The 14986-nt window shown below is 38.1% G+C and overlaps 1 protein-coding gene, 1 long non-coding RNA gene and 1 other non-coding gene across 4 annotated transcripts in view; 2 read left to right on the top strand and 1 right to left on the bottom strand.

The window, feature by feature from the left end:
* Positions 1–5641: 5641 nt before the first annotated feature.
* Positions 5642–8233, top strand: LOC113197595 (uncharacterized). Of its 2 annotated transcripts, XR_013343966.1 has the most exons (5): positions 5642–5747; positions 6558–6578; positions 7365–7480; positions 7743–7805; positions 8133–8233. It is a non-coding gene; the product is annotated as an uncharacterized LOC113197595 (long non-coding RNA). The 2 variants fall into 2 exon arrangements; XR_003302718.2 differs by lacking the exon at positions 6558–6578 and having other exon boundaries at positions 5648–5747.
* LOC113197613 (small nucleolar RNA SNORD87) lies at positions 7569–7652 on the top strand. Its single transcript, XR_003302727.1, has one exon. It is a non-coding gene; the product is annotated as a small nucleolar RNA SNORD87 (small nucleolar RNA).
* Positions 8234–10402: 2169 nt separating the features above from the next.
* Positions 10403–14986, bottom strand: part of Mcmdc2 (minichromosome maintenance domain containing 2) — a 33700-nt gene continuing 29116 nt past the window's right edge. Inside the window, exon 14 of the mRNA XM_026410028.2 lies at positions 10403–10569. Within this exon, the coding sequence (XP_026265813.1) occupies positions 10403–10569 (167 nt within the window). The remainder of the gene's footprint in view (positions 10570–14986) is intronic.

The raw sequence follows: 14986 nt of genomic DNA, 5'->3' as shown, positions 1-14986 counted from the left end.
AAATGAAAACACAGACACAACATATCGGAATCTATGGGACACATTGAAAGCAGTTCTAAGAGGAAAATTCATTGCTTGGAGTTCATTCCTCAAAAAAAGAAAAAACCAACAAATAAATGATCTCATACTTCATCTCAAAATCCTAGAAAAAGAAGAGCAAAACAACAGCAAAAGAAGTAGAAGGCAAGAAATAATTAAAATCAGAGCTGAAATTAATGAAATTGAAACAAAAGAAACAATTGAAAAAATTGACAAAACTAAAAGCTGGTTCTTTGAAAAAATAAATAAAATTGACAGACCCTTAGCCATGCTAACGAAGAGAAGAAGAGAGAGAACCGAAATTACTAGCATACGGGATGAAAAAGGCAATATCACAACAGACACTTCAGAAATACAGAAGATAATCAGAAATTACTTTGAATCCTTATACTCCAATAAAATAGAAGATACTGAAGGCATAGATAAATTCCTTGAGTCCTATGATCTGCCCAGATTGAGCCAGGAGGATATAGACAACCTAAACAGACCAATAACAATAGAGGAAATAGAAGAAACCATCAAAAGACTACCAACTAAGAAAAGCCCAGGACCGGATGGGTATACAGCAGAGTTTTACAAAACCTTTAAAGAGGAACTAACACCAATACTTTTCAAGCTATTTCAGGAAATAGAAAAAGAGGGAGAACTTCCAAATTCATTCTACGACGCCAACATCACCCTGATTCCGAAACCAGACAAAGACACATCAAAGAAGGAAAACTACAGACCAATATCTCTAATGAACCTTGACGCAAAAATCCTCAATAAAATTCTGGCGAATCGGATTCAAATACATATCAAAAAAATTATACATCATGATCAAGTAGGATTCATCCCTGGGATGCAAGGCTGGTTTAATATACGGAAATCAATAAATGTTATTCACCACATCAATAGACTTAAAAATAAGAACCATATGATCATCTCAATAGATGCAGAAAAAGCATTCGACAAAGTACAGCATCCCTTTATGTTCAAAACGCTAGAAAAATTAGGGATAACAGGATCATACCTCAACATTGTAAAAGCAATCTATGATAAGCCACAGGCCAGCATCATTCTGAATGGAGAAAAATTGAAGGCATTCCCTCTAAGATCTGGTACAAGACAGGGATGCCCTCTCTCACCACTTCTGTTCAACATAGTCCTCGAAACACTGGCCAGAGCAATTAGACAGTCAAAAGAAATTAAAGGCATAAAAATAGGAAAAGAAGAACTTAAATTATCACTATTTGCAGATGATATGATTCTATACCTAGCAGACCCAAAAGGGTCTACAAAGAAGCTATTAGAGCTAATAAATGAATTCAGCAAAGTGGCAGGATATAAGATCAACACGCATAAATCAAAGGCGTTCCTGTATATCAGCGACAAATCCTCTGAAACGGAAATGAGGACAACTACTCCATTCACAATATCCCCCCAAAAAATAAAATACTTGGGAATCAACCTAACAAAAGAGGTGAAAGATTTATACAATGAAAATTACAGAACCCTAAAGAAAGACATAGAAGAAGACCTTAGAAGATGGAAAAACATACCCTGCTCATGGATAGGCAGAACTAACATCATCAAAATGGCGATATTACCAAAAGTTCTCTATAAGTTCAATGCAATGCCAATCAAAATCCCAACAGCATATCTTGTAGAAATAGATAAAAGAATCATGAAATTCATATGGAATAATAAAAGACCCAGAATAGCAAAAACAATACTAAGCAGGAAGTGTGAATCAGGCGGTATAGCGATACCAGACTTCAAACTATACTACAGAGCAATAGTAACAAAAACAGCATGGTACTGGTACCAAAACAGGCGGGTGGACCAATGGTACAGAATAGAGGACACAGTAACCAATCCACAAAACTACAATTATCTTATTTTTGATAAAGGGGCTAAAAGCATGCAATGGAGGAAGGATAGCATCTTCAACAAATGGTGCTGGGAAAACTGGAAATCCATTTGCACCAAAATGAATCTGAATCCCTATCTCTCGCCGTGCACAAAAGTTAACTCAAAATGGATCAAGGAGCTTGATATTAAATCAGAGACACGGCATCTGATAGAAGAAAAAGTTGGTTATGATCTACACGCTGTGGGATCGGGCTCCAAATTCCTCAATAGGACACCCATAGCGCTAGAGTTAACAAATAGAATCAACAAATGGGACTTACTAAAACTAAAAAGTTTTTTCTCAGCAAAAGAAACAATAAGAGAGATAAATAGGGAGCCTACATCCTGGGAACAAATCTTTACTCCACACACTTCAGATAGAGCCCTAATAACCAGAATATACAAAGAACTCAAAAAATTAGACAATAAGATAACAAATAACCCAATCAATAAATGGGCCAAGGACCTGAACAGACACTTCTCAGAGGAGGACATACAATCAATCAACAAGTACATGAAAAAATGCTCACCATCGCTAGCAGTCAGAGAAATGCAAATCAAAACTACCCTAAGATACCATCTCACTCCAGTAAGACTGGCAGCCATTAGGAAGTCAAACAACAATAAGTGCTGGAGAGGATGCGGGGAAAAGGGCACTCTTGTTCATTGCTGGTGGGACTGCAAATTGGTGCAGCCAATTTGGAAAGCAGTATGGAGATTTCTCGGAAAGCTGGGAATGGAACCACCATTTGACCCAGCTATTCCCCTTCTCGGTCTATTCCCTAAAGCCCTAACAAGAGCATGCTACAGGGACACTGCTACATCGATGTTCATAGCAGCTCAATTCACGATAGCAAGACTGTGGAACCAGCCTAGATGCCCTTCAATAGATGAATGGATAAAAAAAATGTGGCATTTATACACTATGGAGTATTACTCTGCATTAAATAATGACAAAATTATAGAATTTGGAGGGAAATGGATGGCATTAGAGCAGATTATGCTAAGTGAAGCTAGTCAATCTTTAAAAAACAAATACCAAATGACTCCTTTGATATAAGGGGTGTAAACAAGGGCAGGGTAGGGACGAAGAGCTTGAGAAGAATATTTACAGTAAACAGGGATGAGAGGTGGGAGGGAAAGGGAGTGAGAAGGGAAATTGCATGGAAATGGAAGGCGATCCTCAGGGTTATACAAAATGTCATATAAGAGGTAAGGAGGGGTAAGTCAAGAGAATACAAATGGAAGACATGATTTACAGTAGAAGGGGTAGAGAGAGAAAAGGGGAGGGGAGGGGAGGGGAGGGGAGGGGGGATAGTAGACAATAGGACAGACAGCAGAATACATCAGACACTAGAAAGGCAATATGTCAATCAATGGAAGGGTAACTGATGTGATACAGCAATTTGTATACGGTGTAAAAGCGGGAGTTCATAATCCACTTGAATCAAACCATGTAATATGATGTATTAAGAACTATGTAATGTTATGAACGACCAATAAAAAAAACAAACAAACAAACAAAAAAAAAAGTTATCAACTGGGCTCCATGGTAACAGCTGACAGGGGGAAAAAAAAAAAAAGAAAAAGTTCTCCCCCTCCCAGGTGTCCTTAAAAAGTTAACTTGCCCAGAACAAAGGAAAAAAACAGAAACAAAAACTGCTTTTTGTGAACTTCTGCAGACTGTGAACTTCTGAGCCCCTTCCCTTACATGTTGAGTACAAAATTCTAAAACTACCTAAACTTGGGGTTCAGGGGATTAATTGATTACAACAGAAGCAATGCCCTCTGAATCCAGTTGCAACCAAATAGGACTGTTTCCCTGTCTTCAGTGCTATCTTAGGTGCCTTGCCTTGTCCGTCCCTACAACAGTATAATTCTATATACTTAAACATTATTTATGTTTTCATAAAATGGTCAAAAGATGTGATTAATTATATAATAGTGCAGATGTTTCCCAGAGTGCTCTATCATGACGCAGGTTCATTTAAAGATCAAATAAGGGGACATACAACCTGGTTCCGCTGGGAACATACAACCCGGTTCTGCCGGGAACCTCACTTTAGCCATCTTATTAGGAATGGGAATTGCTGCAGGGGTGGGCACAGGAACCACTGCCCTGGTCCGTGGGACACAACAAATGACCCAATTAGAAACAGCAATGGACCAAAACTTAAAGATATTAGAAACCTCCATCACAGCTTTGCAGGAATCTTTAACCTCTCTCTCTGAAGTTGTTTTACAGAACAGGTGGGGGTTGGACCTCCTCTTCATGAGAGAAGAGGGCCTTTGTGCTGCATTGAGGGAAGAATGTTGTTTTTATGCCGACCATACTGGAGTTGTAAAAAAATCTATAAGTAAATTAAAAAGACGCCTTAAAGAGCGTCAGCAAGAGAGAGAGGCCCAAAAAGGGTGGTATGAGTCTTGGTTCACACAGTCCCCCTGGTTAACTACACTTTTATCAGCCCTGGCCGGTCCTTTAATAATTCTTATATTGTTGCTAACTCTAGGACCCTGTTTGCTCAACCGTGTAGTTTCCTTTCTCCAAGCCCAAATTGGACAAATCAAACTTATGGTAATCAGACAACAATATACCCCACTAACAGACATAAAATGTGACACCCTCCAATGATCACTTTTATGATTAAAAGTAGCCAGAAGAAGAAGTGGGGAATGAAAGGTTAACAAAATAGGTACTTGTCACTCCATTTTTCTATATGCTTAACAAAACACTGTTGAAATCTTAATAACTGTTTGCTAATCTTGTTCCCAGAATGTGCTGTCCCCAACTGTGAACTGTTTGCTAATCTTGTTCCCAGAATGAGCTGTCCCCAACTGCCAAACTACAAAATGTAACTTCTCTCCCTGTCCTCTCCAAGGAAAGTATATAAGCTCTGCTTAAGCTGTTCTCAGGGCTCTATCTCTCTTTGCTATAGTGAGCTCTGAGCCCCAGTATGCTGGTCTCCAAATAAACCCTCCCTTCTGCTGTTGCATAAGACAGTCTCTTGTGGTCCTTTCCTCTGACGTTTCGCCGGACCCTTGCAATTACCAATAAAAACAGTAATAATTGTAGCTACTATTATAGAGAAAATATATTACAGCGTCTCCTTTTTCTGGTAACTTATTTTCCCTGTGTGTAAAAGCAATCCCAGAATGCTTACTCTAAATGGGGCTATCCAAGACCACCAATTTTGTTTTGTTTTGTTTTGTTTTGGGTAGGGAGATTGAGCCCAGGGGCACTTAATCACTGAGTCGCATCCCCAGCCCTTTTAAAATGTTTCATTTAGAGAACAGGGTCTCCCTGAATTGCTAAGGCTGGCTTTGAATTGTTTTGAAGGTGTGCGCCACCACCCCCAGCAACACCAATTTTTTAAATATTGAAATATATGAGGGTACAGAACACCAAGCAAACGTAGGTACTATGAACAGGAGACCCTTCTTTTTTAGAGCATTATTATAAACCTGTAACTTCATCATTTGCATATTCAATATAATAACCCTAGCTGAGGTATTCATGGGCCTTAAAGGCCTCTAGGGAAGTTACAAAGTCCCCCCAATAAAAGCTTACACAGCTGAACACCTGCAGAGACACCCAGATTGCATGACTGCACAAGTACTGCCTCCCCTACTCTCACTACAGCCCCACGGAGGGGCGGGGCCCAGAGCCGGAAGGGGCGGGACCAGGACCGGTCCCTAAGAGCTGTGCGGTTTCGCACCTCTTCCTTTTCCGCGCAGCCGCGGAGAATGGGAGGTGTGCTTTCGCCATGGTGGCCCGTGGGAAAGGAGCCTGTGGGCCCGGTGCCGGGTTCTTCGAGGTGAGAGTCCTCGGGATCTTAGTCTCTCCTCTCTTTCGTACCAAGTTCCTCCGCCCTGTGGGTGCCGGCCGCGTCGGTGCTTTACCCTAGAGCACCGAGCATTCTGCGGCCGCGGGCTGGGCGCAGGAGGTAATGCTCCTCCCTGTGGACGTGGCCTGGCGAGTTCCCTTCGTGCGGTTCGCGTAGTTGCGTTTTATAAGTAACTACTTGCGGGCCTTAGTTGATCTTATTCCACAGTAAACACCGGTTTCGAATGGGTCTTCTGTGACCGGGGAGAGCTGAGGAAGGAACGTCCTGCGGCATCGTAACCCCCCACTCCCCCACCCCCGCACCTTCGACCGATTCCCCTTAGTCACCAGCAAAGCTCGACTTTGGAGGTTTCAGGCTCCCTTGAGTGGGCGGTTTCATTTTCCTTAAGGGGGCATTTTATAAAGATTATTTAATTTTAAATGCTAAAGACACTTAACCGTACAAAATCGAGGGGTTTGGAAAAAGCAGTAAGCGCCGCTTAACCACTGATCTCAACGTATTTGTAGAATTCTGGCATTTGTTCATGAATCGCCCTTGTAAATATAAAAGGCTTTGAAGCTGGGTAACAGAACGTGGAAGTATGGAAGGCCTTTGGGCCAAAAATGCCTACTGTACACAAAGATCTTGTGTTTACATGGAAATGTGTATTTCTGGACATTACACAGAAGATTCCAGTCTACAGCTGGGAGATTAGGAAAAAGCATGTTACCTCTTTAAAAAGCTAAATATTCATAAACATATCCCACTAGTTGCTGTTTGCTTCCTGCCTTCCACCCACAGGTACTCACCATCTGGAATTTTGTGAGTCTGGGGTGTTTTGTTGTTGTTTGAGGGAGTGATGAAGATTGCAATTTCGTTAATAACATGCTTTTCTAGATCTTCGCTAAGTTTTAAAAATGCATGTAGTTACCTACTCTTTGTAAATTAAACAATTTTTCATTTTGGAACTATTCTTTACCAAGTTTATATTGTTTTCCTAATATTGATTGTGTGAAACAAAGACTTGGAATCGATATATTGTTTTGCAAGTTCCAGTTTTACATGTCTTCATAAATCATTTCCAGTAGCTGTCTGATTCAGTGATTTATCCTCTTGGGGTGCTGTAGGACATGATTTGTGACTCTGCCCATTCCTTAGCACTACTTAGTGCACTTTCAGTCAACTTGCCAACATAGGTATCCTTGCCCTAAAACTACTAGATTTGCCGTTGTAATGTTTTTAGATGAAGGTCTGCACACTTTTTTTCTGTACATCTAACCTTTACCCTTGCTCATAGTTCATCCTGTCATGCTTTGAGACAGAAAAGCAATGGCTTTGATACTCACAAGAGTCCATCCTGTCTTAAAATCAATACTGCTGCCACAGTTATTAAAAAACAGTTTCTGCAGATTTTCCTTCCCTTGCTAATAACTCAACATTTCTAGCTTGTAAAGAATCTGATTTATGGAATTATGACTTGAGAGCTAGTTTGTAAAATATGATTGTGTTTATGCTTCTGACAAGAATGAAATTCTCATTGGACTCTCGCCACACATAAGGTGCCAAATAGAAGTATGAGAATTTACAATTGAATATTTTTGTTTCTAGGTACAACATCTAGTGGCATGAAGATGTATGCAGATGGTTGGAATAAATGCTCTTCAAAACTTGTCATAGAAGATGACTGAAGAAAATGAGTAGGACCACATTTGACATGTAACACGGTACCATAGTGTGTGCTTTTCTTTTTCTTTGTGATAGTCTAACTAAACCAAAATGTGTAATATATTCTTGACATAGATCGATTTAACTGCTGGCACAGTGATGACAAATTTTTGCCGTTTACCCAGCTGAGGGTTTTCTTTGAAGAAATAATTTTAAGACTGAGGTGCCAGTAATATATATTGATTATGTGGATTACTGAAATATTAAACTGTTTTCGTTGAAATGAGTGAAATGTTCTTTCTCTTTCTCTTCTGCATATAGGCAGCTATCAATGAATGCTCCAGTCCTTTTGATGTAGTGTTTAAAAATACATCCTTGCCTCAAGTAAGTGTGACTTCTCAATCACCACATCCTTTATTCTTATTCTCTCCTTTTTTTTTTTTTTGTGGTGCTGGGGATTGAACCCAGGGCTTTGTGCATGCAAGCTCTACCAACTGAGCTAAATCCAGCCTCAAGCACCACATATTTTGATGGCTCAGAAGCATTTGAACTCCAAAAGACTGGGACCAGTTTCTTTTTAAGTTGCCTTTGCATATCTGGGGTGTATTTTCCTTTTCTCAGCATTAATTTTTTTTTTTTTTTTAAGATATTGAGCTTGAGTTTCTGAATTTGGGTAAAAGTGATTTTCACTGCTGCTTTCTTATTTTCCAGAGGTGTGGCATGCAACATTGTGAAAGGAAAAAAAAGAATTTATGAAGAAAACAAATAGAAACAAACTGAAATTTGTATTTGATATTAATAAACAATAAATTATGTGGTAAAATACATGTGTGACAATTTTTAATTGCTCTTGGCAATATTGTTTTCTTTTTAAATAGTTTTTTTCTCCTACTCATTCATCACTTCTGTGTTTTAACATACTTTGATATAGTTCTTGTTAATTAAGTAGCTCATCTGTGGATAGTGACTGTCACTGTAGGCAGCTGGGAAGATAGTAATGGCTATGGTGCCTGAAAAATGGCTGATTGGAATCTTCTAAACTCCTTTAGTGCTAAATATCAATTAAGCTGTCTTTTATAAGTTAAAAATTGCTTTTTTCCCCTATAAGCTGAGTCTGTTGTATTGATCTAAGGTATGGCTTTGCCTCACCCCACAGAGCCAGAAAAGTGAAATATATATAGTACATGAAAAGGCACAAAACAAGGCTCTTAGTTAGCAACAGTATTATATATTTTGTTGAAAACTAGCTTAGCCATCTATCTATTTATTTTAATGAAGTGCTTAGGTTCAAACCAATGCCTCACCTGTGCTAGGCAAAGGCTCTGCCAATGAGCCACAACCCCAGCCCTGGATTGTCAGTTTCGAAGAATTAGATCTTTGTTAATAAGGTGGCTCTTGGTGTGATACATTCTTCATTCTTTGAGTAGAAATAATTTTTCTTGGGGGGTGGGTATTGTGGATTGAACTCTGGGGCACTTGGCCACAGAGCCACATCCCCAGCCCTATTTTGTATTTAGAGACAAGGGTCTCACTGAGTTCCTTAGCACCTCACTTTTGCTAAAGCTGGCTTTGAACTTTCAATCCTGCCTCAACTTCCTGAGCTGCTTGGAGGTGTGCACCCAGCAAGTAGAAGTAATTAGAACTGAAAAGGATTGGAAGATTTTATTGTCCCTACTTATTCAGAGCAAAATGAGTAGCAGTTACTGAAGTTGAGGGCCAGCCTGGGTGACAAGGAGACCTTGTCACAAAAACCAAAATGGTCAAAGAATGTAACTCTCAATGCCAGGCTGCTGGCAAACAGGAGGATTATGTCTTCTGGTATTTGAGATCAGCCTAGATGGAGTAAGACATGCCCTCACTTCAACAATACATAAAAATGAAGAATGGGTTTGCATATTGATTTCATTGCATTAGGGAACCTTAAAGTTAGAGGCAAACTTGTTCTCTGGTTACATTTTTTTTTTTATCACAGTTGTTTATATATAGAAATTTCAAAGGCTTTTCCGACTCCAAATTTAGGGCTTCTAAAACAATGTTCATGTAATGCATATGTGTATAAGCTGAAAAGGCCTTAATTAAAAAATTTTTTTAGTTGTTGATGGACCTTTATGTGTGGTACTGAGACTCAAACCCAGTGCCTTATGCATGCTAGGCAAGCGCCCTACCACTGAGCTACAACCCCAGCCCTAAAAAGGCCTTAAATTTGAAGCTTCAGGTTATACAAATTAGTTAATCAATTCACCAGGTTCACAAGTATAAGGGAAAAAAAATGGCTTAAAAATTTGTAGGGGGCGCTGGGATTGTGGCTCAGTGGTAGAGCGCTTGCCTTGTACATGTGGGGCACTGGGTTCGATCCTCAGCACCACACAAAAATAAATAAAGATATTTTATGCAACTACAACTAAAAATATTTAAAAAAATAAAAATTACAAGCAAATAATATTTAAAAAACATTTGTAGGGGGCTGGGGGTTGTGGTTCAGTGGTAGAGCGCTCACCCAGCATGTGCGAGGCCCTGGGTTCGATCCTCAGCACCACATAAAAATAAATAAAGGTATTGTGTCCAACTACAACTAAAAAAATATTTTTTAAAAACTTTGTAAATAAGGTTATTGCCATCTTATGACAAATAGAGTGAATTCCAGGTTAACCATTTTTCACATTGTAAGGTTCTTTTTTTTTTTTTTTTTTAATCACATACACTGGGCTAACCAGAAACTTAGGATTCTCTTTGGTGACTTCATCATCTTAATCATCCACATTTCTCTCCTAAAATTTGAAATTTTGGTAATTTGTTTTATAAGTTTGGATTAGTGTATATCCCAGTAGCAGTTGATTTTTGTGGGGACCATGGTTTGTTTTTTAAATGTCATTCTGATGTACTCCTGTATAGAGTACTATCTGAAGCATTACTTTAAAGTTACTCAAATACACTCTCCCATTGCTGAAGTTGAAATCAAAAGGAAATTTTTCTCAAATTGCTTATTCATCATTAGTGAAAACAGCTGTTCCAGGTCCATATGTGGCAATAAACTGTTGGAGCTGTTTCTGGCACTGAGTCAGATAGAGATCCCTTTGTTGTAAGTACTCTTCATTGTACAGTTCAAAGGGAAATACTGCATTTGGAGCAACACAAAATACAGTGGCCCCTAAATGAAGAAGGAAATATAGTATAAATGAGAAATATTCCTTAAAATGCTAAATAATAACAATTCATTTTCAACTGAAATGATGAAAGTTTTTAATACATTTTTTAGATGTTGATGAACTGTAATTTTATTCATTTATTTATATGCGGTGCTCAGAATCAAACCCAGTGCCTCTCACGTGCTAGGCAAGCACTTTAATCATTGAAATCTTGTTTTTTTGAATACCAATATGATGCACTGGAGAATAAACAGAAGCCCCAAATCTACAAACCTACCTGATTATCCAATTTCTTTTCAAATTGAACAAGTGACCTGTATTGAGTCTAGTTCCTTAATGTGCTCTGACTGATCCCTCTCCTATTTATTAATTCCTTCAATTTCATCCTACCCCCAACATCCTTTTTTTTTTTTTTTAATTTTTCTTCTATTTTGGTATCAGAGTTGAACTCAGGGGTGCTTAGCCACTGAGTCATCCCCAACCCTCTCCCCCTTTAAAAAAAATTTTTGAGACACAGTCTTACTAGGTTGCTTATAGTCTCACTAAATTGCTAAAGCTGGTTTTGAATTTGAGATTCTGCCTCAGCCTCCCAAGCTGCTGGAATTACAGGTGTACACCATCATGCATGGATGGGGTCTTGCTATGTTGTTCAGCATGGTCTTATACTATGGGTGTGTACCACCAAGCCTCGCATTGCCATCTTTGTAGTATTACTGCATATCATATGATTTAATACCTTATGTATTAAAAAGATAATAATCCCTTTTCAGACCCCACATTCTTCTCCAGCTAATGCTCAGTTTCTTTGCTTGTCTTCATAGTCAGCATCTCAAAGTTCTCTGTGCTATTTCCATATCTATTCCCACTCAACAGCTCTCTAAATAGTTTTGATCATGGCCACCTACCAACCTCTGGATTATCAAATCTTAATAGGTTATGATACAATTGGCCAATCTGTTCCCTTTGGAAGCCCTCTTTTGGCTTCTGTAACACACTTCATTTTCTTCCTACATTCTAGCCACTGGTTCTATCTTTGTTCACCTTCGTCGACCCATTTCTGAATACTGGAATTCACTTTAGTCCCTCTAAGGTGATTTCATCCACTTCTTGGCTTTGAATACCATCTCTATGCTGATGGTTGCTAAATTATATTTCTAGGTTAGAACTGTCCTAAGTTCCAGTTTGTGTATTGATTTCTCTGTAGAATATCACAAACTTACTATAATTTGATTTTTCTCCCAATCTCTTTTATTCCCAGTCTTGGTACCTGGTTGCTCAAGGCAGAAACTTAGGAATTTTCCTTAATTCCTCCCTTTCCCTCTCTCTACTCCTGCACCCAACTCTAGCTCTGTTCATGAGCAAAACCTATTGTTTTTTGTATCCAAAATGTATCTCCAACCCAATACTTTCCATTTCTACTGCTTCCACCTAATCAAAGCTCCTATTATCAATTGCCTGGACTATGACAATAATTTCCTAACATCTTTTTCCACCCTTTACCCTCTCCAATCCATTCTTTAGATCCAATATAGACAATGATACTTATATATAATTGATCATATTAGGTTTCTGTTTCCTGTTATACTTGGAATAGAAAATACTTGGAATAGAAATCCAATTTTCTACCACAAGTGTGTGAGGCTTTACAGTAACTAGTCCTAGCCTGGCCCTCTTTCATTTTCTTGAAAAGTACCTACACAATATAGTTTCCCTCTATCTGGATTTCTCATCCTTCAAGTTAAATAACTATTACCTCCTTAAAGATGTTACCCTAAAATCCAGTCAAAATCAGTCCCTTTTATTTATTTTATTTTATTTTTTTAGAGAGAATTTTAATATATATATATATATATATATACATATATATATATATATATATTTTTTTTTTTTTTTTTTTTTTAGTTTTCGGCGGATACAACATCTTTTGTTTGTATGTGGTGCTGAGGATCGAACCCGGGCCGCACGCATGCCAGGCGAGCGCGCTACCGCTTGAGCCACATCCCCAGCCCCTCCCTTTTATCATTTTTTTAAAAAATTTTTTTTAGTTGTAGATGGACACAATATCTCTGTTTTTTTGTTTATTTTTATGTCATGCTAAGGATTGAACCCAGTGCCTCATACTTGCTAGGTGAGTGCTCTACCACTGAGCCACAACCCCAGCCCCCCTTTTATTATTCTTGCTTATAACAGCCTGTATATTTTCCTCATAACATCCATCTCAATTTGTATTATATATTAGTATATTTACATTTTTTATAAATTTTTTTGTAATTGTAGATGGACAGTATGCCTTTATTTTGTTTATTTTTTAATGCAGTGCTGAGGATCAAACTCAGTGCCTCACACGTGCTAGGCAAGAACTCTGCCACTGAGCTACAGCCCCAATCCCAGTATATTAACTTTTTAATATCTGTTCTCTCACTAGGCTGTAGACTACAACTGAGTATAGACTGTCTATTTTTTCACCACTGTATATCAGGGACCTATTACCTAGTTGTCAATCAAATATTTGTTGAGGGGCAAGGGTTGTGGCTCAGTGGTAGAGCTCTTGCCTAGCATGTGTGAGGTACTGGGTTCTATCCTCGGCACCACATAAAAATAAACAAATAAAAAAATAAAAGTATTGTGTCCATCTAAAAATATTTTATACAGCTAAAAAAAAATTTTTAAAAAAATTGTTGCCAGGCACGGTGGCTCATGCCTGTAATCCCAGCATGGGAGGCTGACACAGGAGAAGTGCAAGTTCAAAGCCAGCTGAGGCACCAGTGAGGCACTAAAGTAATTCAGTGAGACCCTGTCTCTAAATAAAATACAAAATAGGGCTGGGGATGTGGTTCAGTGGTCAAGTACCCCTGAGTTCAATCCCTGGTACCAAAAAAAAAGAAAGAAAGAAAAAGAAAACAAACAAATTCTACAAGGCCAAGAGAACTGACTTTATATTTGCAATGAAGATGTTAATTCAGATGTGACGTAACAGTTGATGGCAAAGTTTGCAGCATTTTTTCCCTATCATTAGATAGATAAAATAATGTTTCTTGGATTTGATGAAATATTATCTTAAATAGAGATTAAAAGAAGAATGTAAAGATAAAGCAAATTAAAAATATTTACGTATCCTTCCTATTATTTAGTATTGGTTGGGAATCAGTTTTTCTTCTTTTGGTTAATAAAACCAAATTCAGAATGACAGTCTTTCTGGCAGTCATGAATCTCTAAGGCACACTTAATAAAACTTAAAATCTCTTCCTTGAAAGGGGCACACATACCCAAATTTGTATATAACTTAAGGATCAGCAAGGCTCTAGGATTCCAAGCATCCATGGATCCCAGGTAAAGAATACTTGATTTAGGAGCTGGGATTGTGTCTCAGTGGTAGAGTACTTGTGTGAGACACTGGGTTCGATTCTGAGTACCGCATATGAATATATGAACAAAACAAAGGCCCATCAATGTCTAAAAAAATATTTTTAAAAAAGAATTTTGATTTAGACAATTATAGAACAGGTTGTAACATTTTAATGGATCTTTGGAATTAATTTGGAAATTAATGCAATATAAATATAAAGTAAAGTAAATTTATGTTTGTTTATTTATTTTGGTATCAGGAATTGTATCCAGGGGTACGTAACCACTGAACTATATCCCCAGCCCTTCCTGTTTTTTATTTTGATATGGACCTTGCTAAGTTGCTGAGGCTGGTCTTGAACTTGATTGAAATCTTCCTGTCTCAGCCTCCTGAGTTGCTGGGATTATAGGACTTGCCACCATGCCCAGCTATTTAAAGCAAATTTGAACACTAAACATCCACAGCAAAGCTACTACTATTAATACTTTCAAGTCCCAGGACTGGAACAAAAATCTGGTTTGAAGCATTATATCTCTCATCACTATTAATATCTAATTCACAAAAACTTTGTGAGAATAACTTTACTCATCCTTAAGAGCTCTTTTGTAATTTTAAGAGCAAAAACATAGTAATTGCCATTCATTTCAAATGATTAAGTGCAGTAGTCAGTATTAAATTTTCCAATTCAGAGAAGGTGGTTATTTTGGCTATGTGCCTAACTCCACTGTGGGGGACTGCTTGGCAAATGTTGCATGTTTTATTTATCTTATTATTTATTTTATTTATTATTTTTAAAATTCATTTTTGCAGTACTGAATTGAACCCAGGGACACTACCACTGAAGTACAGCCCTAGCCCTTTTTCTTTTTTTTATTTCTGAGACAGGGTCTGGCTAAATTTTGAAGGTTGGCCTCCAACTTTTTGATCCTTTTGCCTCAGGCTTGCCTCCCAAGTTTCTGGGATTACAGGCATGTGCCACCAAATCTGGTTTGTATATAAACTTAATTCATTTCATGTCTTGTATTAATAAGTACTCCTTCCCCCCTAGAATTCTTTAAGCAGCACCAAAGTTC

This window comes from Urocitellus parryii, chromosome 7 (assembly GCF_045843805.1).
Source record: "Urocitellus parryii isolate mUroPar1 chromosome 7, mUroPar1.hap1, whole genome shotgun sequence".
In the NCBI taxonomy this organism is placed as follows: Eukaryota; Metazoa; Chordata; class Mammalia; order Rodentia; family Sciuridae; genus Urocitellus; species Urocitellus parryii.
The sequence above is the reverse complement of the archived record's forward strand: the minus strand, read 5'-3'. Positions and strand labels throughout refer to the sequence as shown.